Below are 21,483 nucleotides of genomic sequence, written 5' to 3'. Positions count from 1 at the left end.
TTTATCATTTTTATGAATTTTACAGTTTTATTTCAGTTTATTTTAGTTTATCTAAATATAAAGGTAAACTACATGGAAAAAAAGGAAATTTTTCTTTGACAACTTGCCGAAAAACATTTTTATTTACTGCTTTGTTTATTATATTAACCCTACTTAATTCTTGGTCCTAATAATGTACTTATCTGGCTTTGAATAACATCAGACAACATTTTTATTAATTTATTGAGTGATTTATTGTGTCAGTGCAAGTAACAAATATATGCTTTGCATTTTTTGGCTCTGCTATCTTTCTCACTCAGCTGGTGTCAGTAGATGATTATGAGCGCTGGTTGCAGAGGGGTCTGTCTGTTGCAGAGTCTCGATGTGAGGGCAGTTATCACTGTGCTACAGCAGACTGTCCTGGCTGGTGTGTTTATGAAGACACTGTCAACACTTTCCACTGCCCAGTGTGCAGAAAACACAACTGCCTGCTCTGCAAGGTAAAGTATGTCAAATACTTAAACACTGAACAGTACCCTTAAACCCTTTCTTTCTCTTATTAGATTCTCATTATAATATAATGGCTTTGTTTTTCCTCTGCTTAGGCCATTCATGAAGGAATGAATTGTAAGCAGTATCAGGATGATCTAGCAGCCCGTGCCATCAATGACTCTGCAGCGCGAAGAACCAGAGACCTGCTGAAGGTCCTTGTTGTATATCAAAGACCCTTTGTTATGTGACAACATCTTGTTCCTTATAAGTTATAAATGTTCATCTCTTTTCATTTTTTTTGTCCCATCATTCACACATGAACAGAATGTTACTGTCACTTTTGATCAATTTCTTTCTTTCTTTCTTCTTATTATTATTTACCCCAAACTTTCTGTCCCATCACTCATGCAGACTCTTGTTAATTCTGGAGAGGCGATGCATTGCCCTCAGTGTGGCATCATTGTGCAGAAGAAGGAGGGCTGTGATTGGCTCCGCTGTACTGTCTGCCACACTGAGATCTGCTGGGTCACCAGAGGACCACGCTGGGGGCCCAAAGTAAGAGCTTTTTTCATAAGACTGGGATATAAGCTTTATTCTCTGGCTCCATTGGCCATCATACATAGGAAAGGTTAAAGTGTATAATGCTGGTTTTGTTTCGTAATTACTACATTCTGGCAGTTAAACCAAGCCATGTTGGTCAGTTATCACTATGACAAAGCCATAAATAGAGCGACCTACAGATTCCTAAAAAAAAGTTTTCAAAATCATTGTTAATTGGTAATATGTATTATTTGGAAACAGCATCATTTGTCTTTCTCACTTCAGGGTCCTGGAGACACGAGTGGAGGCTGCCGCTGCAATGTCAACAAACAGAGATGCCACCCAAAATGCCAGAACTGTCACTAAAGGGAAGAGCAAAGAGAGAGGAGGAGGTACGAGTAAGAGAGAGTAGTGTCATCTCATGGCAGTTTGTGACATTAAATAAAAGGTTTTGACAGACATCAGGGTTGCCAGGTCTGTGTAACAAAACCAGCCCAATTCCAGGAGGTCAAAACCTGCTTCTAGGTCCCAACTTGGTCAAAATCATGCTCCAGGGGGGCGGGGGTATTTCGCGGACTGTAAAAAAAAAAAAAAACAGCTCACGGCAGCATTATGAAAGTAGCTCAATTCCGTAGACTTGGCAACACTGACAGACACACACTTTGTACTGTCCACCTGTTTTATTTCGAAGTTAGCTTTCTGAAGCTTTTAACTGAAATACAGAAATACGTAGTTCTGTTGTGCAAAAAATGTTTCAATGGTTAATTTTACGTAAGTAAATCATAAAGCAATTGAAGGCACCATGGGAAATCCACTTGAAAACAGACTCCTCCTATTGGATGGCTACTGTATCAGTCCAGTCAGCATCCTGATATTGTGTAATTATTTCAAAGACCCACAGAAAAGCTTTCCATTTTCTCAACTGTATGTTATATAGCAAATATCACCTATATTTGTTTTATTTCTGATCGACTACAAAAAAAGTGACATTTGCATTTGACAGCTACTACAAAATGTAAACCCACTTTAAACTGCACGAGTATTGCCACGCTGTAACTATTTTGAGTTATTTAAGACAGAATCGTTACTTTGAAGGGGCTTAAATTAGTTATTTGCAAATCAATTATAATTTTTAACCAGTTCTTTTTAATGATTCAGTCAACTGGTAGATCACTCAAGTAAAACTGTGATGTGGGTGGCAACAGAACATTGAGCATTATGTATAACCTAAATCAAAAACATTTTGATACAATTTTATTTTAATACAAAAATACAAACATGGGAATGTTTTAAAGCATTTTTTAAATCTGATCAAATGATCCCAGGAGGACAAAAATAAAGCCAAAGCTAATCTGAAGCTGCCGATAAAAATGAAACTAAGGGAATTATTACAATGCAATTACACATATACTTGTGTATTTGTCTTGTCTTACTCTTAAAGCTATACTACACTGTTAAGACCCGTTACTGAAAGTGCCTTTTCTTGCCTGTTTTCGTCACGTAACCACTAACATGAACAGACGTTTTGCAGTCTTACAATTATCGTTATTATTTTAAATACTGTATGTTGCTGTTGTGTTGATTTGTGATCCAGGATCATTTATGTGTGCCGGGTTTTCCCTTCACCTTTCCTACCAACCAAGAGACATTGCATTTTGTGGATATGTTGCACATTAGTTCAGTAAGATTAACACAATCCAGTATATTGCTTTAAAATTTGATTGTTTGTTTGTAAGTTGGATGTGATTAATATGTAGCCTAGTTATTTAGTATTGTTTTAATGTTACATTGCAATGCTATGCTAATTTAAGTAGCAGTAATGGTCAAGAGCAGGGACCTGAGGCTTGTGTGGAAAGTCCTCAAGACTGTTATAAGCCAAAGGACCGATATTGATCCCAAAGCTTTGAATCTATGCACTGAAACAAATGTCAGCACCCAAAGCATCTACTTATGCATTTCAAAAATGTTTTCATGAGACAAACTTATTTTCTTTAGTTTACTATTTTTTTTTATTTGCACCTAAAATAGTTTTTTTTTTTTTTTGAATTTCTAAGCATTTATATTGTTTTTGAGAATCCAGTGGAATTATGCAATAGGTTTGTACAATTGCAAAACAGTTGTGTTTAGTGAGGGGGCGTTCATTCTTTCTCATGATATTATGAACCTCACTAATGTTCAAATATGTGCACTATGAAGTTCAAGTAGAGTGTTTTTTGCATGTACCACAGAAGAAAATGAATGACTGAAAATAGAAAGGACCCTGCACCTGCAGAAATCTTACACTTTAATTCAGGGTTGCAAGTCTTAAAAAGTGCCTTACGGATTATAGTGCTGACTACTGAGCACCTGTATTGACAATATTTAAGATATTCTCATTATTACGTACATGTTTGGACTAATTTAACATGCTTCACATTTTGTTCTTAAAAAATAACCAACCTGTATTTTATTTAACTCTTGTAGTTTGTTCTTCACTGCAGTGATTAAAATGCAAACACTTGCTAAATGTCATCAAATCTGATTTTGGTTCAGTTCTTACTCTCACATCACACACATAAATTAGTTTTATTGAGGTTACAGTTGTGAAGAGGAAGCATCAACCATCAACGGTTTAGTGTATGTTTTGTTCTATAGACTGAAATGAAAACAGGTATCAGCTTCGTGAATCATGTTAAAACTTTATTAAACAGCTCAAACTAACAAAACAAACCTTTACAGTTAGTGTGTTTGAATTCAGACACGCTAATTAAGTGCTTTTCACTTGTTGCAGTGGAGTCAAAAACGTTTACATTATAAAGAAACAAGAACAAAAAATAAAAAGTGAACAAAAAATAAAAATACAGACTCAGTTCAACTGTGTCTCTCCACCAGATTTGAGTCTGAATTTCAAAAATGATTCAGGTGTGTATATACGAAGTGTCCTCGTTGCAGGAGTGTGCCATCACTAAAGATAAACTTACTCAGAAACGTCTCTTAATGGGACACTCAAGCTTTTCCTCGTCGCTTCATGGATGGAAATACAAATGACACACTACTAAACAACTGTACATATACAGGTAAAAAAAAAAAAGACAGTTCAGCTTCTGGTGCAATTAGTTCATACTGTTTGCATTGTACAGAAATGAACAATTTTGTATTATTGATATACATAAGCATAAACTGGTGAATGTAGAGATGCCATCTTTTTGGTTTATGCTGAAAGACTCTATTGACTCAAGACCGCCATAAAACAGTCAATGTTTGAATCAAACTTGGAAAGACACAATCTGCTCAAGCTCCACAACAGAATGTGTTGAAGAGACCGTGAACCTGCAAACTATCAGTTTGGTCAAGACTTCCAATAGGGTAACCATACATGGTTTTTTTTTTTTGGACATGCTCTGGCCGGGATTTCTAAATTGTCTAAAATTTCTGGGTTTTGGCTTTATCTTTCTATTGACATGCTCTCTACTGTCCTCATTCTTCTCTGTAGATCCCGCTTTCTTGCATGAAACGATTGGTCAATTACGTCCAATGCCTACTTTTCAGTCATTACCTTCAGCAAGTATGAAAAAAAGCCAAAACCCAGACATTTAAAGGGATGGATCACCCAAAAAAGAAAATGACCCCATGATTTGCTCACCCTCAAGCAATCCTAGGTGTATATAACTTTCTTCTTTCACATGAATACAATCGGAGTTATATAAAAAATGTCCTGACTCTTCCAAGCTTTATAATGGCAGTGAATGGGCGTTGAGATTTTGACGTCCAATAAAGTGCATCCATCCATAACAAAAAGGACTCCACACAGCTCTGGGGGGTTAATAAAGGCCTTTTGAAGCAAAGCAATGCGTTTGTGTAAGAAAAATATCCATGTTTAAAACTTTATAAGTTGTAAATTGTAGCTTCCGTTAACTGTCGTACACACGTTCACGAGAGAGGAGTTCCAGCAGATGACGTATGCGTAGCGTAAGCTCTGGTGAGAATATGCTAGTCTCGCAAAAACCAAGATTTGTTTACAGTAAACCAGTCTCCTCCTGGCTTATATCGAAATCCTCTGACATTTTTATTTTTTATTTTATTTTTTTTTTTTACAAATCCTCGGATTCGTGGAAGAGCCAGGATGTTTTTAATATAACTCTGATTGTATTCGTCTGAAAGAAAAAAGTCATATACACCTGTGTTAATTTTCATTTTTGGGTGAACTATCTCTTAAAGAAAATTAAGAAATACCAGACAGGACATGTGAGCGAAAAAGAGGACGTATGGTCACCCTACTTCCCAGACTGAATCTTTCTCATGTAGTATGACTTAACATACACGGTGTCTTTCTCACTTGAAAATGAAGTGTTCCCTAAACCCACCCGAACAACACTGTACAAGCCATGAACTGTGATTAGTGCAAGTGAGAGACCCTCATCCATTCACATCCAGAAAACACTAGTGATTCCAACAGCGAGACGTGCGCATTGAGACAGACACCTCGATTCAAACAGCTAAACCCTAAAAATGTCAAAACAAAACAAAAAAATCTGAATGCACACAAAGACACAGTGCACCACTTCTCACACAGCTCTTCAGTCGTGTGAGTGTAAATGTTATAGATGGTGTGAAATATTAAGAATATCCTGCAGTAAACAACGCTGAATAAAGACAAAGATGTAGAAGTGATCAAATCATGTCCATGTAGAACTCCTGAATTCAAGAAAACCCAGTGCGAGGCATTTGCGAGAAAACAGTGCACATTTTGGTCTATTGAAAGTGTCATATTTCGGAGGGTCTATATACAGAGGGTTCTATGTACACATTGTTATATATACAAGCCAAACGAAAGGGAACTTAACCTCGTCCTTCTATGCCTAATATAGGCTTATACACACACTACACCTGACAGGTAGCACATGCTACGCTGTGTACCATCCTGTGTTAACTCCCTGTCAAGATCTGATGGCTGATGCTTGTGAGGAAATCTAAAGTCCAATAAATAAACGAGCATATGAATTTAGCTAGCTTTCACAAAGGATTTCGACATGATGAATGATGGGATTTGATTTGTTAGGGGATACCGTTTCATTATGCAGTGAAGATAAATGGACTATAATCTCACAGATGAGAATTTGGCACTGTAGTTCTTGGAGAAAACAGACAGGAATAAGGCTCAAGGGGCAATATCCCAGGCCCTATCGTAAAGACACCCACACAACAATATCTCAGGCCTTGTAAATTTAAGCGACGGCCCTGATAATTGGTGCAGGTTTTCCAAGAACACCAAGGAGGATCCAGCTGTGCTGATTTGGCAGTAATTGGAAAGGTGTATCATTTTTTGCTCCTGTCTTTTTGACATAATTTGCTTGCAATAAAAGCATTTCTTGGGTCAGTTTAATCAATGTTAAAGGGGTCATATGATGTAGCTAAAAAGAACACTATTTTGTGTATTTGGTGTAATGCAATGTGTTTATGCGGTTTAAGGTTAAAAAAACATTATTTTCCACATAATGTACATTATTGTTTCTCCTCTATGCCCCGCCTTTCTGAAACGCGTCGATTTTTACAAAGCTCATCAGTCTGAAAAGCGAGGTGTGCTCTGATTGGCCAGCTATCCAGTGCATTGTGATTGGCCGAATACCTCAAGCGTGTGACAGAAATGTTACGCCCCTTACCATACTGTGTTTCCATCATACAGTCTATGGTTTCCATGTGTCCGGCGCGACGAGACAAAACCAATAAAACCCATTACAAACGAGGCATTTGTTGCATCCAGTGGGGACATAATTACTGATTACTTATACTGTACTTATAGTACTTATACTTATAATACTTATACTGTGTTTTTACGCTTTGCGTTGCTTATTGCGCCACAGTGCATTGTGATTGGCCGAATTCCTCAAGCTTGACGGAAATGTTACGTCCTTTACCATATTGTGATGCCTGCGGCAACCACATGTGACGACCCCTGGCTGGACTCCGCTTCGTCCACGGTTAAAAGCTGATCCGGCGATCGACAGCGCAAAGTTGTAGTATTTCCCCATCGACCAGCACGGATCAGCTCCAGGCATGAGGAAGCGGATATCGTCCTTTTTTGGAAGACCAAACAATAGTTTCGCTTTCACAATGAAACACAGCGCCTTCACGACATGGCGTCGGCGGCAACAACACTACAGCGAGAATAAAAGTTACGCCGTCTTTCTTTGCGTGAACATTTGGGCGGCGTTATGCAAATCTTCCCACACAGTGACGTAGATATGTGGGGGCGTGTTAGAACGAGCCGTTTTAGGTAGGTGTGGCTGACTCTTAACTTTTATAAAGAATATCTCTTTGGATTTGAGACTTTAGTCTTTGCAACTTTACAGATCTTCTTTATGCACCAAGACATAGCTTGTAACACTCCCAAAGAGAAAGGAAAAATTGAAATCGCATGATATGACCCCTTTAATAAGTTTTACATCATCGTTGAAGTTACCAATTGCACTATAGATATTAATGATGTGGAATGGTAAAAGAAAAACGTCACTGATGTGCTGCAGCATCAGATGAGGCAGACAAAAATGACGACTTTACTGCATAGCATAATCATGAAACGGGGCAAAATAATAGATTTAGTTATTGATTAAAGCAAGAGATGTGTTATTGCATATAAAAATTCAACAACATTTTTTTTTTTTTTACAATACAAAGAAAAGAGGGTGACAGGATCTCTTAAGTGTTTTCCCTTTGGCTATATCTAACAAACATTGCTTCCCCTGAATGAAATGTGAATCATATCTTGCACTGTACCGCATCTGCACAGCTTCACTCACCTATCTGTCTAATCTGAGTTTTACAGTGACCACAAGAGAGTCAAAAAAGACTGAAAGACAAAACTAACAAAAGATGGAAAATAAAGCGTTTGTCAATGAGGTTCTCCCTGGGAGTTAGTAGGTGGGGCTGATTCCATGCTCCTGTGATAAGAGTAATAATGAGAAGAGAAGAGATGAGAGAGAAGGTGGACAGGGATGAGACAGACTGCAGGGTGCAGAGACCAACAAATGTAAGTGTGCGTATGTGATCATCAGTGAAGCCGAGGCGCAGCAGATGGGCACAAAATCCACCTCGTGGAATGAGGGAACGGAGGCTGGAAAAGACAGAGAGAAGATAGAGAGAGGAGGAGAAGGTTTGGTGCAGGTGTGTGTCTGATCTCTCTCCTGTAAGGGTGTCTGAAGGGTCAGATCTGGAGAGAGGAGGAAGGCATAGTCTGTTGTGCTCATCACTGGCACCTTCACATTGGTCATCAGCTGGTCAGGTAACTGTGCAGCTCCCTTGAATTTATGCTCAACACCACTCCTGAGTGGTTGCCTGGCAACAAGAAAAGCAGAAGGAGGTTTTGTAAAGGCAGCAGGTGAAAAAAATGCTCTTCATCACTCAAGGTTGTTGCACAATGTGACATTGAAGAAAATGTAGACATTTAATGATAATACCTATAGATTGTTTTTTGTCTTTTTGGATTGTAGACATTTTAACCAACTCACAAGGTAATTAGTAATAATAAGATTTAAGTCATTTAAAAGCCCTGTTCACATAAAAAATAAATAGTAAGTGTAACAAATAACAGTGTTAATAATACAAAAATATTAATAGTTGTATGTGCCTTTTGAATCAAATAAATAAATCATAAGACTTTAAAATAAGGTTAAATTTCAATGAAATAAACATTAGTTAATGCATTTAAAATTCTTAACTAAAAAAATTTTTACAGCATTATTAATCTTGGGTAATGTTAATTTCTACATGCATATTAAAAAAACACTTCTACATAGTACAATATTTTAAGCTTTAAGTTTAACAATAAAATATTATGAATGAACATGACTTCATGAACAATATTTTTTATAAATAAACATTAACTTTTGAAATTATAAAAGTATCAATTATAATCATTATAATCAATAGTATAAAAGTATAGTTCATTATTAGTTCATGATACCTCAGGCATTAACAAACTGAACCTTTATTTTGACGTGTTTAGTTTAGAGACCAATTCTCACTATTAACTAGCTGGTTATTATTAGCATGCATAGTACTAGTATTTTGACCATTTATTAGTTCTTATAAAGCACATATTAATGCCTTATTATGAATGACCATATTTTAGATCCCTTAATCATACACCATATCTAAACTTAACATTTACCTTACCAATTGTTAAAGGGATAGTTCACCAAAAAAATGACAATTTTATCATTTACTCACCCACATGTCGTTCCAAACCTGTATAAGTTTTTTTCTTATGTTGAACACAAAAGAAGATATTTTGAAGAATGATGGTAATAAAACAGTTGATGGTCCAAACTGCTGTTTGGTTCTTCAAAATATATTATTTTGTGTTTGGAATTACATGAGGGGGAGTAAATGATGGCAAAATTTTCATTTTTGGGTGAACTATACCTTTAATAAGCAAAAAATTAGGAGTTTATTAAGGCAACAGTCATAGTTAATAGTTGGTTTATAGTGAGAATTGTTCCCCAAACTAAAGTAGAACCAACAAATCCAATAACGGGCCCCATTTCTGAATTAGTAGCAAACTGATGTTAGAGTGACTGAGTCTTTTCTGGTTAGTAATGACTGGTTAGTTTAGGGTAACTGAATTTGCTTCTACCTCCAGCGTTACCTAGTGTCTGCGAGTCAAGGTCGTCATCAATGAACTCCTCGCCTTGAATGATATTCTGTGTGTCCTCACTGTGATTGACAGGGCTGGTCATTTCCTGCTCCTTCTCATTGTGCATCTGAGCATAGACGTTTCGTCCCGGCAGTTTTCTGAAACGCAGCCAGGGATGCATTAGGCTGCTCTCCTCTGGCCTCAGCAAGGAACCATGGTTTTTGTAGTTTTTCCTGTCACAGTTTTGTAGTTCATGTTCTGTTATATAATCTGGCTGTCACTTAGACATGTGGGGACTGAGCATGCATTCTTCAGTGATGGGGTGTGACGGGACAGTGAATATCCATAGCATTATCAAAAGAGTACAGTTTTTCTAAGAAAATCTGTGGTTCCTGCATACATGTGTGTACCATGCAATTCGGTGATGGGCAGCAAGACAGAATGGGTGTGCACGTTATTAATTTGGAAATAGGTTGAGTAATTTTCCCTAGTAACCCACCCAGGAATGACAGGGAAGTCTTCAAAAAACATGAAATATTACTTTTTAAAATTGCAGCAATAAAACCTGAAGAAAAGGCCAAACCTTTTAAACTTGAAGAGTATGAATGCTGCAGCAGAGCTCAGACTGATGAGGAGAAAGACAGCTAGAGCCCAAACACCTGGACCTGCTGCAGCCAGACGAGAACCTGCAGAAGAGGAACATCTCTGGTCATCACGCTTTACTTCCTTTATCATAATTATCAAACGCTTGCCAATATTTGCAATAAATTTCCTACAAAATTTGATTCTGCTAACCTGTATATCATTAGCGCCTGTAATGCCACAGGAATTAAAGGGATCGTTTACACTTGATGAGATGAATTTTCATTTTTGATTGAACTCTTTAACCATCACCTGGCTCTAATGATAACTGTTTACTTAACAAACGTGTAAAAAAATAACCTAAACAAATTCAAATCACACAAATCACACACAATGTACACACCTTGTGTGGATGAAGGCATTTGTGGGGCTGTGACACAAACAACAGTGAAACAAACAAACAAAAAACTTTAAAATGCCTAAAAGATGAACTAAAAATAAACACAAAGAAAGTTTACAATAAAGAAAACTTAAGCATGCATGTGTTTTTCAAACCAAAGAGTACTGCGACTTTGACAGCACAAAACTCAAACAGAAATGCAAGCCAACAGAAGCATACATATGAAGAGTAAATGAAGCCAACTGTACGTAACAACTAGATCAGAAAACAGAACAGAAATGAGACATTATTGCATTATTTTCCCCCTTTAATTTCTATCTCTGTATAAGCAGATTAATATACTTAAAGGGGTCCTATTATGCTCTTTTACAAAGTCTTGATTTTGTTTTGGGGAGCTTCAGTGTAAATATTGCATCAAAATCAAATCAATTTGAGTGCGATTTAAACCCGGATGATTGTAACCACTCTAAATTTGTCTGCCTTGGGAAAGCTAGCGTGTCTCTGACATAGTGATAACACTCGTTGCCTTCTCTAGTGCAGCTCAGCCAGGTCTCGCCCCATTCGTCGATCTTTGTGATATCACAAATCCCGGAAAAATATGCATTGTAGTCCAAACGAGTCGTTCGTTGTAGTTTTTGAAAAGTGATTTCTGTTAAATAAAATATCTCCTTTTGAAGTGGACTTTGAGCTTTGTAACTTTGCAGATCTTTTTTATGCTCAAACAGCAACATTACAGACTAACTAAAGTTGAAAAAGTGAAAGCATAATAGGACCCCTTTAAAGAGTAAAGATGACACTTCTAAAAGCAAGAGGTAAAGTGACGCACCAGTCTCTGTTGTGCTGGCAGACACATCACTAGTGATAGGTCCTTTGAAATACATTAGTTCTGTTTTAGTAATTATTGATGAAGGACTTGCTGTAATGCTATAATTGTTAAGTGACTCACTGACATACTTTGGAGATATACATGAATGTGTGAGTGTCTGTCAGGTGCTGGAATCTGTTTTATTTTGCTCACCTCTATCCGAGTCCGCCAGAGTCACCAATACTCTTAACCCTCCTCTCACAATGAAGCTCACATTGTTGTCACTCAGAACCTGCTTTATAGTGGGAACACGCTGTGCAAATGAAGAACACACACAAGAACATAACAGTTAAATCCTAACAAATATCACTTCAAAATATTTGTACCATTATAGGCTACTTTATTACGATTTGTGTCTGAGTAAACCATAGTAAACAAGAAATGAATTCCCTGACTCATTCAATTTACTGTTTACTTCTAATGCAAAAAGTATCTCCAGGTTCTAACAAGTTGTTTGTGGATGTCTTCATTTTAGGTCACCGTATCAAGAGGTTTTATTGCTAGACTAATGTTTTGCTGTCTGAGAATGTATCTCTTCTCATTCGAGTGGCATCCCAGGCAAGATGATGCATCTACCTTATCCACAAACACACTCCTCTTCACTGGTGTGCTCTCTTGAGGAAGAACATAGAGGTCTGCGGTGGTGGGAAGACCAGGCTTCACCATGGTCACGAAAGAGTCCTGAGGAACCCCTGTGAGCTTTTAGAGAAAGAGTGAAACATGATAAGTACATTTAAAATGGTTGTTCTGCATAAAACAAACAGAGCTATAGTGTTTGTGTGTTTATGATTGAAACCTTTGCAAGAATCTTGGTTACGACTTGTCCCACATCTTGTCTCCATTCAGGGATGTTTGGGTTAAAGCGATCCAAATTACGACTGAAGCTCAATGGGATGACCTGGAAATGATCTGAAGAGAGACACTGTATTATGAACAAGGTATTATGAACATATAAATGTTAATATTGCAGCTGCAAAAAACACCTATATTGCACAAAAGAATAATACAAAAACAATACAATAATAATCATTTAACTCTCATTAGTTCAACTAAAAGCCTCACTATTTGAAATTATTCTACTGCATAAATAGAGGCAAGAGGTGAGGTAGACAAAGACTTTCAATCGGTGTCACACTCACAAAATCTTGTTACTCCAATAGCTATAGCAAAGCATATGGGTTTAGAATGACATGAAGGTGATTAATAATGGTAAGACAGAATTCAAATTTTTTTGGTGAACTATATACCTTTAAAACTTTCATACGACATGAAAAATGTGAAAAGGACTCATAAAACCAGTTGAAAAGATGTGATCTCAAAATAAAGAACCGAACTCTTCCAGGCAAGTCTTTTTTTTTCTACAGAAATTTAAAGTTGGGAAGTCATCCAACTTAAATTATTAAAAAAATGTAACCAACAGGTTTACTTTTAGCAGGAGGACAAATGATATGAAACAGTGAAGTGAGACTGTGCACAATAGTTCTTCTTCATTTTGTATTCAAGCTGAACATTGTCTCTGAGGGAGACCGTCATTTCTGCTTTCCAAGCATGACCTCATCCCTATCACACCACACTCATAAATATTCAATCCAGCCCTGGAATCACATGAATATTTCAGTTCTATTTAACACTGTCATTACAAGAAAGAAATAGGGTTAGTCCTCAAGTTGGATTTAAAACACAAATCGAGAACTTTAACAGTATGCATTAACTGTGGCATTAGTTCCCAATCGTTTTTTAGTATTGACAGTGTTTCTGTGAATGATGTTTAATTATATACAATCTGTGTTTGTCACAAGGCCCAGATTATTCATGCAGTACATGCATGGACTAAAAAACCATAACACACTGGCTTACTGATGTGCAGAGCAATTTAAAGGGGTCATATGATGCGATTTCAAGTTTTCCTTTCTCTTTGGAGTGTTACAAGCTGATTGTGCATAGATAAGATCCCTGAAGTTGCAAAGACTAAAGTCTCAAAACCAAAGAGATATTCTTTATCAAAGTTAAGACTCTGCCACGCCCCCCCTAAAACGGCTCGTTCTAACACGCCCCCACATGTCTACCTCACTATGTGGAAATATTAGCATAATGCCGCCCAAATGTGCACGCAAAGAAAGAAGGCATGGTTTCAGTAACCGCAGTAGTGTTGATGCAGCCATGTCAGGGAGACGCTGTGTGTTTCTAGGCAAAAGCAAAAGCACTTTATTTGGCCTTCCGAAAGTAGATGCATTTAGGAATCTTTAAGATTACTTACAACAGAACAGCAATGCATTTTATGGACGACCGTTTCGTGAACCTAGGAGAGGAGGTAATTCTGACTTTGCTATGACAATCTGGCATTTATTTTGAAAGATGAAGCTCGCGATTATGGTAAGGGGCGTTACATTTCCGACGAGTGCTTGCAGTGTTCGGCCAATCACAATGCACTGGGTCAGCTGGCCAATCAGAGCAGACTGCGTTTGTCGGAAGGAGGGACTTTGTAGAAAACGAAGCGTTTGAGAGAGGCGGGGCATAGAGGACCTACAATAATGTACAGTATTTGAAAAAGAATGTGTTTTTTGAACATTAAAGCATGTCAACATATTCTGTTACACCAAATACACAAAATAATGATCTTTAAAAAAAGCATCATATGACCCCTTAAACACACTTGCTAACATAAAAATACAACTCAAAACAGAAAAATGAATGCTATTGAAAAATATTTGCATTAATTGCAATAACTAGTATTTTTGTGCTTCTCATTAACATTAATGGACGACTGCTGTACTTCAAGTCATAATTTGAATTTCCAGATTTACATGGCAAATAGAATTTTTACACTGAGGAACAGTTCTGTATAACCAGTGATTACCTGTATACCATAAAACCAATCCATTGAAAGTAGCACAAAGGCCATTTGGATTGTCTTTGTGGTGCCTTCAGTTATATTATGATAGTTTTTGTCTTTTTTGTTGAACAGAGTGCAAACATTCTTTTGTTATGTTTTGCAAACAATTGGGCCATACTGGTTTGGAATTATGTAAGGGTGAGTAAATGATTTTCATTTTTAGGTGAATTGGCTGCTTCCTTTTTAATCACAGACCTCCAATGGAAACTTGCCTTCTTTGATTTGACTGGCCATCTCAAACACTTTAACAATCACAATGTTGAACCAATGCACTCTGAACATGCTAAATATGTATGATAGAATTAAACAGAAGAGAATCATTTTGAGGGTGTACACCATTAAGGAGTGTTTTATCTTACCATATACAATGATAATCTTGCTGTCCTGTACCATGGATCGACCATTAGAAGCCTGAACTGTCACAGGAACTTCCCCCTCCTCAGAGAACCTTGTAATCAGACTGTTCTCCAGGGACAGCTTTGGCTGTCAAAGGGAAAGACACGTCATACATATCTATATAAGTGTAAGGGCATCACTTTAACGGCTACACCTGAACCTTTAAGCATAAGCATCTCAAATTAATTCCAGGTCAGTTTCTTCAATATTGTAGGGATTTCATGAACAGGACACTGATACGCCACTGAAACCACTCGTGAAAACGAGTGTTAGAAGTTTGAAACTTCATAAGAACTTCGTCAACTCTCATTCTAATAATCTGTATGTATGTATGTATGTATGTGTGTGTGTGTGTATGTATGTGTGCTTTAGTTTAGCTTTAAAGTAATCCAGAACAGCCAATAAAATTCGTGTTTCATTTATAAAGAATTATTGTCTGGTGTCCTGATATCTCAAAGTCAAGACTCTTGCCAAAGATCCCTTGCTACCTAGCTCGTAGCTTACTTATAATAATTACTATAATAGCTTACTTATAATAATTGTATTGACAGTGGCCAGGGAAATACAAAGATTCAAGTTGTTAAAATATACTAAGAATCATCGGCTCGCTAGACGACCCTTGAATTAAAGTGTAAACTATCAGATTTGAAATCAGTTTTAATCAGGTTGATATCGAATTTTCAAGATTCGATTCCTTTCAAACCCTGACTGAATTAATAGTAATTAATTCCCTAAAATAAAATAAAAGTAATCAAGTCATTACAATATTTACACATGTATGAGAGTATATACATGTGTATGTGTGTATATGAACTCATTAAACATTAATCTTAAAACTTCTCATTACAATCCCACATGTATGCATATAATCTTAGATGCAGTGCCAATTAATTTATTACATGCCCTCATTACATGCCATTTTTTTCTGTAGAAAAATTCAGAGTAGTGCTAAAATACATGGCTACTCAATTTTTTTTAAAGTCAGTATAATTTTAATACTGAACACAAGCACCTAATATACACACCTAATAAAAATCAGAAAAACATGAGCTTTTGCAATAGTATTTCTTGGCAGTCCCCTAAAAATCATGTATTATGAGTTTATGTTTTATAGAATATTATTAATTAGTACCTGAAGGTTATCTCCAATCCACCAGTAAAACACGGTAAGGTTTGCCTCAGTGGGCAGCACTATAGCTGTGAGATTTACTTCTTGATTTCTGCCAGCGATTGGGACCACCTCCAGATGAACATCTTGAAGAGGAGCTGGAGAGAAAGTGGGATCAAAATATAAAAATAGACAAATTGAGAGTTGTGCAAAAAAAAAAAAAAAAGTGTTAAGCCTATCTTGAGGTAAAACAGCACATATAGTGTGAGAAATGTGTACAACTACCATCAATATTTGTGACCCTGGACCACAAAACCAGTCATAAGGGTCAATTTTTTTAAATTGAGATTTATACACCATTATATACATTATATACCATTGTCCTAATGATTTTTGGCATAAAAGAAAAATCAATAATTCTGACCCATACAATGTATTTTTGGCTATTGCTACAAATATACCCCAGCGACTTAAGACTGATTTCACATGGGCCTGATTCCGAGTTATGATTCAGTAGAAACATTTCAACCTCACAGACAGTATTATAGATTATACTATACATTATGTTCCATAATTTTACACAGCTGATTTTACTGACCTGTGACCTGGATGTAAAGTGTGGCTTGGTCATGTCCAGCAGAGTTTTCAGCCTTCACATTGACACGGTACACACCTGGCTTCTCATAACGGTGCTGAATGGGTTCATCTGTGACAGTCAGGTTTTCATATATAGCCCTGACGCCATCCATTAAATCCACCTGATATCTGGTGCTGGTGGTGTCACCCTGAAGAGGGAAGAACAAAGAAACAAAAGTTAAAGATGCCTACAAATAAGAGGAACATTTTTCCGTGCCTGTAAATCGTTATATTTTCTATTCAAAGTTTTCTTACATTTTGGCATTCAAATTATAAGAGTTGTATAAATAATCACCTGTTCCTGATGGACTATAAAAGTGATGTCATCACCAGGTGCCACAGCCAGCATCTGTCCTTTGATGCCCAGCTGCAGACCTCTAGGGGGCAGCAGAGGGCAGGAATGCTGCTTCGCCCTCTGTTCTTTATTCAAGCCACCCTCACAAACATTAGTGATGACCTTCCGGTAACTACAACACAAGACATGTTAGCCTTTACTTGTTTTTATTTGCCTTAAACTGGAAAATCCATGTGACGTGGCCTGGATTTAAACTGTTATAATGGAGAGCTGTGGAAAAGATGCATTTCATTCTTAAATACCTACAATAATTAGCTTTAAGAGGTGGACAAAATATCTATATAATGTGTCCAGAAAGGTATTCTCAGAACGATTGATAAACAAGCACAACTTTTTTTGTCAGCTGAGGTTTTTTTGAATGAGAGACTTCTGCTCTACTTAACACAGCTCAATATGGCCTTGAGTCTTTTTGATTAATATTTTGAAAGCAATGAAATCTGATCTGTTTGTTAAATCTAGTCAATCCTGCATACAGTCTATCTGCTTTGGTTGCTATAGTAATAATGTCAGTAAGAGTATTGTCAAAATGGAAACAGAGGTTGGAAAACTGAACATTTTGCCTCTGCTCAAGTCTATCACAGTGTTCATGAAGCACAACATAAGTAACAATCATGCACATTCATTCACTATGCACTACATAGTGATCATCACATAGTTTGCTATCCGGACATGATGTGTCCAAACACTATCAAAAGCCAAAAGAAAATAACGAATGGTGCTGATATACAGTAGTACTACTAAAAAAAATCACGATCCTAACCTTCATAGCGGAATCTCAGTTAGCCAGACAGTGATTCATCTTTTTAGAATTGTTAAAATATTGGTGTCTGAATCACTGTGAGCCTGGAGACTATAGTGTACATCATGAAAAACTTAGCTATATATGTGTTATAAATGAATAGTGCTCATAAACGGATGTTGAGATAGAATTCTCACTTGAACCCGAGTGGAGGTTTGTACCCAACTTAAGCAGATATGGGACAAAATGAGTGTATCTGGACATAGCTTCAGGTAATGTTGTGCACAATCACTATGACATTACATGTGTGTTGTGACCTGAATGATGAAAATCTGATCTGACAATTCAGACTAAGACACATTCCAAAAAAGATCTGATTTCAAAAGACGTGGACATGGTACTCATTTTATCTGCCTGTCTGAACAAAGCTTGTGTGCTCATCTAAAGTGTCTATGATATGCATGAGTGGCATTTACTGTGCTTGATCAGTGTAAAAACTGACACATTTAATAAGTGTAGTGGTTATGCCCTGCATTTCTTAATGTTCAGCATTCAGTATTACCCTGTGCTGGACTTGTAGCTGTGTCCTAAGTGGCAGATTTCAGGTGGAGCGTCAGGATCATGCCAGAAGTCAGGATAACAGCGATCCCCCTCTAACCGGAGGCTGGGAGCACGCTCAAAGCCGTAGTCACTGAGAACACACAGAGAGACGTAAAGCTCTATTTTTAGCCCCTGATCTAATTCACAGTGCACTGCACTGGGGTGTGAAAGTGAAGTTAAGAGTGCCTGTTACAGCAAAGGCATCTGTGTATAATTGCAATTGGCTTGAAATGTGCAAAGGTTATCTCTCTATTTCGTACCAGGCAAAGTCTTTCTCTGTGCACTGGCAAGGTTTAGCTGTTAAAGCTGATGTATAGCTCTTCCCTTTAATGCAGAATGATGACTCTTTCCTCCTCCTGTACATTCGCTCCTGGCCCATGATGCATTTCTCTCCCTGTGGGAGAAAACCTGTCATGAGTCTCCATTTAAATAGTAAACTGATTCACAACCTAAATGTACATTTATTTCCATAACAGAAAAGTTTAAAAGTACTGCTGAAAATCTTTTTGCTGAAGAAAATGTCTGTTTAATAATAATATTTTGTTTTGTTTTTTTAAATAGTCTTTATATCTGCTTCCTTATTTTCGTCTCATGAGTTTCAATGAGCTGTACAGCACTTTGGTTCAACCTTTATTGTTTTTGAACATGCTGTAACTTTACTGCTGAGTGGGAGGCAAGAAAAACAGCCTGATATTACCTGTAGGTCAGTGAGTTTCCAGGAGTCATAATCAGCTTCTGTGCACTGCCTGGGAAACGACTGTCGGAAATCCACCTTCACCAGCTCCCAATCCGAACGGTAACTTATGTGGCCAAATACCCTGTCCACATCAGCAAGCATAAATAAACATAAGCCTTCGACCTGTCCATTAATCCATCCCTCCATCCATAAACATCCGATTATCCATCAAGACAAAAGCCATTCATCCCTTTCACCAAAAAAGCGAGACCACTGGAGTGTAACCTTGACTTCACGTCACAACACATTCTCTACCCAATTACGCACCTTGGGAACGGAGCAAGCGAGAGGACAGACACATGACCTCGCTCATCGGCAGTGTGCTTCTAATGAGCGGGGGCCTCTTTAATTAAGGCCTTTGAATTTCACATTGCCTTTATCAAAAGGGCAGCCTCTTTATAATACAGAGACCACTTGCTGTTTGGGGTCTATGGAAAGATGCTCTTCAATTAATCTCAAATAAATCACTGTTCACCACCACAAGGTGGAACCCTGTATCTGCGTTTCATAGAACTCAGTGCACAAGTGTCACGAACAATTCAAAATGCTTTGATCATCTGGCATATCACTCATATCTGAGATGTCCAATATGTCCAAATGTATAAATACACTTCCTTCAGTTAAATGTGGTTCTACAATGAATATGCAGCTTGTGATGGACTAAAGGCCTGATAGCAAAATGCCTAACCATTTCACGTCGAGATTATGCTCAAACAGCACAAACAAAATGACTGAACGAAAGGAAAAGAAAATATATATTACTGTATGTACTAAGGCCAAGTAAAACCAAAACAGGAACCAAAATATTACTCCAAAATAATAAAATTGTCCTAAAACTGTCTTAAATGGATAGTTCACAGAAAAATGAAGATCATTTACTGTACTCTCATATTGTTCCAAAACTGTATGATTGTTTACATACAATCAAAGGCAGTGGTGTCCAAAACAACATACAGTAGGTCCCCATTGATTTTCATTGTATGGAAAGAAAAAAAAATACACCTTCTCTGTTGTGCATAAATGTTTTGAAACATGAAGGTGAGTAAAATGATGTTCATTTCTGATCAACTATCCCTAGTGGACTAGTAACTCCTGTTCAATTTTCAGAGTACTCATACTCACGTCATAACCAGCGTCTCATCTCCAGGTTCGCTCAAAAGTCCATCCACAAATACAGAAGTGCTGGTGAAGTTGTGGATGCTCCATGTTCGTCCTTCATCTGTGCTGAACCTAAGATAAAATATTTGTTTTGATGTTGTATTAGCAGTACTCGCCATGCATATAAAAAAGTTGTATATTATATTTTAGTTATATTTTATTAAAGTTGTATATTATATGTATATTATATATCCTATGACCTATTACAAGTCTGCTTTGAGTGAAGATGTGTATTTTAGTTAAACGTGAAACACAGTTTACACATTTCAAAAATTATTTTAATTAATTATACATGCGATACATTCATTCCTCTCTTTATAAAAATTCTGAACATACTGTCAGCAGAAAAATCACTCTGTCGGCGTTGATTCTCACAGTGTGAACATGAGAGTTTGTAGGCTACAAGCCAGCGTAAGCACTACAAGCTCTTAGTTTTATCCTGACAGAAGCTGTGTTTGTACTGCCAAGACTCAATGCCGATGAAAGGCTTCAAGGCTTATGTGAGAGATGGTAATGATTTTCTCTTTGATCTTCATAGGTCTCCTCTTTACGCACATTTGTGAAGCAAGGTGAACTCGATATCTAGTATGTGAATCACTTCATATAATACGCGTAAAGAGATGTATTTAAGAGAGTGCAAAGGAAGAGATTCAGGCTGCTTGGGAACTCAGGGTGGTCTGAAGAGCCCTCCAAAGCCAAATGAGCTTCTTAAAGCGCTCACTCAAAACCAGCACAATCAGGTCAGCAAAAGCCAGCGAGGGAAGTCTTGAATTCTTGTTTTTCATACTGGTCTGACCCTGTTTACAGTGTTCACTACTCAAGTTTCTCTTTCTACTGTCAGTCTTTGTCATGTCAGCAACTGGGTACATTTGAGTTTTTGACTTTGAACACTTACAAATGATGTCCAGACATCACAATCACATTACAGAAAAAAAACTGAACTTACTTGAGTATTTTTAAAGGGATTGAGGTGTCCTTGATGGCCACAATGACACCGCCATGATCCAGATAAAGAATGTGATGCTCTTCTTCAAAAACCTACAGTGAGCAAATGAAATAATCTCTTGAAGTTCATCTTCATAATTGTCATAATCAAGATTTAACGTCATTAGGGAAAATAGAGCTGAGGAATTGAGAGGCAGCAACAATCTCCAAAATCATTGAAAGGACATTAAGACAGAGAAATAAGTCTGCCACATACTGAGCGCTGAAACGGCAGCAAATGAGAGGGTGTCAAATGAAATTGAGCAGAATGGGAACAAGAGGAACAGAGATCTGAATTCAACGAGCAAACCGAACCAAGTCTGTTGGGAAAGGTGGGTGTTAAATACAAAGAGCAAACCTAAAGAGTCGTGACAAGTCACAGAAGAAGCTATAATGAAGCATTTTTCTG

The 21,483-nt window shown here is 37.3% G+C and overlaps 2 protein-coding genes across 5 annotated transcripts in view; one reads left to right on the top strand and one right to left on the bottom strand.

Moving 5' to 3' along the window:
• shrprbck1r (sharpin and rbck1 related) overlaps positions 1 to 3,445 on the top strand; it is a 12,122-nt gene extending 8,677 nt beyond the window's left edge. For both annotated transcript variants that reach the window (XM_016443965.1, XM_016443964.1), the window contains exons 11-14: positions 300 to 479; positions 585 to 683; positions 883 to 1,026; positions 1,297 to 3,445. In XM_016443965.1, the coding sequence (XP_016299451.1) occupies positions 300 to 479; positions 585 to 683; positions 883 to 1,026; positions 1,297 to 1,377 (504 nt within the window). In that variant the 3' untranslated portion in view covers positions 1,378 to 3,445. The remainder of the gene's footprint in view (positions 1 to 299; positions 480 to 584; positions 684 to 882; positions 1,027 to 1,296) is intronic.
• A 3,929-nt stretch (positions 3,446 to 7,374) lies between these two features.
• Positions 7,375 to 21,483, bottom strand: part of LOC107656200 (VPS10 domain-containing receptor SorCS2-like) — a 162,227-nt gene continuing 148,118 nt past the window's right edge. The window contains exons 13-27 of one of the 3 annotated variants that reach the window (XM_016443960.1): positions 21,037 to 21,128; positions 20,055 to 20,162; positions 18,894 to 19,014; positions 18,457 to 18,590; positions 18,159 to 18,287; positions 16,798 to 16,969; positions 16,465 to 16,651; positions 15,891 to 16,024; positions 14,722 to 14,845; positions 12,266 to 12,378; positions 12,046 to 12,168; positions 11,623 to 11,722; positions 10,206 to 10,308; positions 9,623 to 9,855; positions 7,375 to 8,322 (exon numbers count right to left, since the gene is read on the bottom strand). In XM_016443960.1, coding sequence (XP_016299446.1) covers positions 8,258 to 8,322; positions 9,623 to 9,855; positions 10,206 to 10,308; positions 11,623 to 11,722; positions 12,046 to 12,168; positions 12,266 to 12,378; positions 14,722 to 14,845; positions 15,891 to 16,024; positions 16,465 to 16,651; positions 16,798 to 16,969; positions 18,159 to 18,287; positions 18,457 to 18,590; positions 18,894 to 19,014; positions 20,055 to 20,162; positions 21,037 to 21,128 — 1,938 coding nt within the window. In that variant the 3' untranslated portion in view covers positions 7,375 to 8,257. The remainder of the gene's footprint in view (positions 8,323 to 9,622; positions 9,856 to 10,205; positions 10,309 to 11,622; positions 11,723 to 12,045; positions 12,169 to 12,265; positions 12,379 to 14,721; positions 14,846 to 15,890; positions 16,025 to 16,464; positions 16,652 to 16,797; positions 16,970 to 18,158; positions 18,288 to 18,456; positions 18,591 to 18,893; positions 19,015 to 20,054; positions 20,163 to 21,036; positions 21,129 to 21,483) is intronic. The other 2 variants (XM_016443961.1, XM_016443963.1) reach the window with 2 other exon arrangements.

The sequence above is a fragment of the Sinocyclocheilus anshuiensis genome, unplaced genomic scaffold (assembly GCF_001515605.1).
Source record: "Sinocyclocheilus anshuiensis isolate Anshui unplaced genomic scaffold, SAMN03320099.WGS_v1.1 scaffold1429, whole genome shotgun sequence".
NCBI lineage: Eukaryota > Metazoa > Chordata > Actinopteri > Cypriniformes > Cyprinidae > Sinocyclocheilus > Sinocyclocheilus anshuiensis.
Note: the sequence above shows the minus strand (reverse complement) of the source record. Positions and strands in the feature narration are given on the sequence as shown.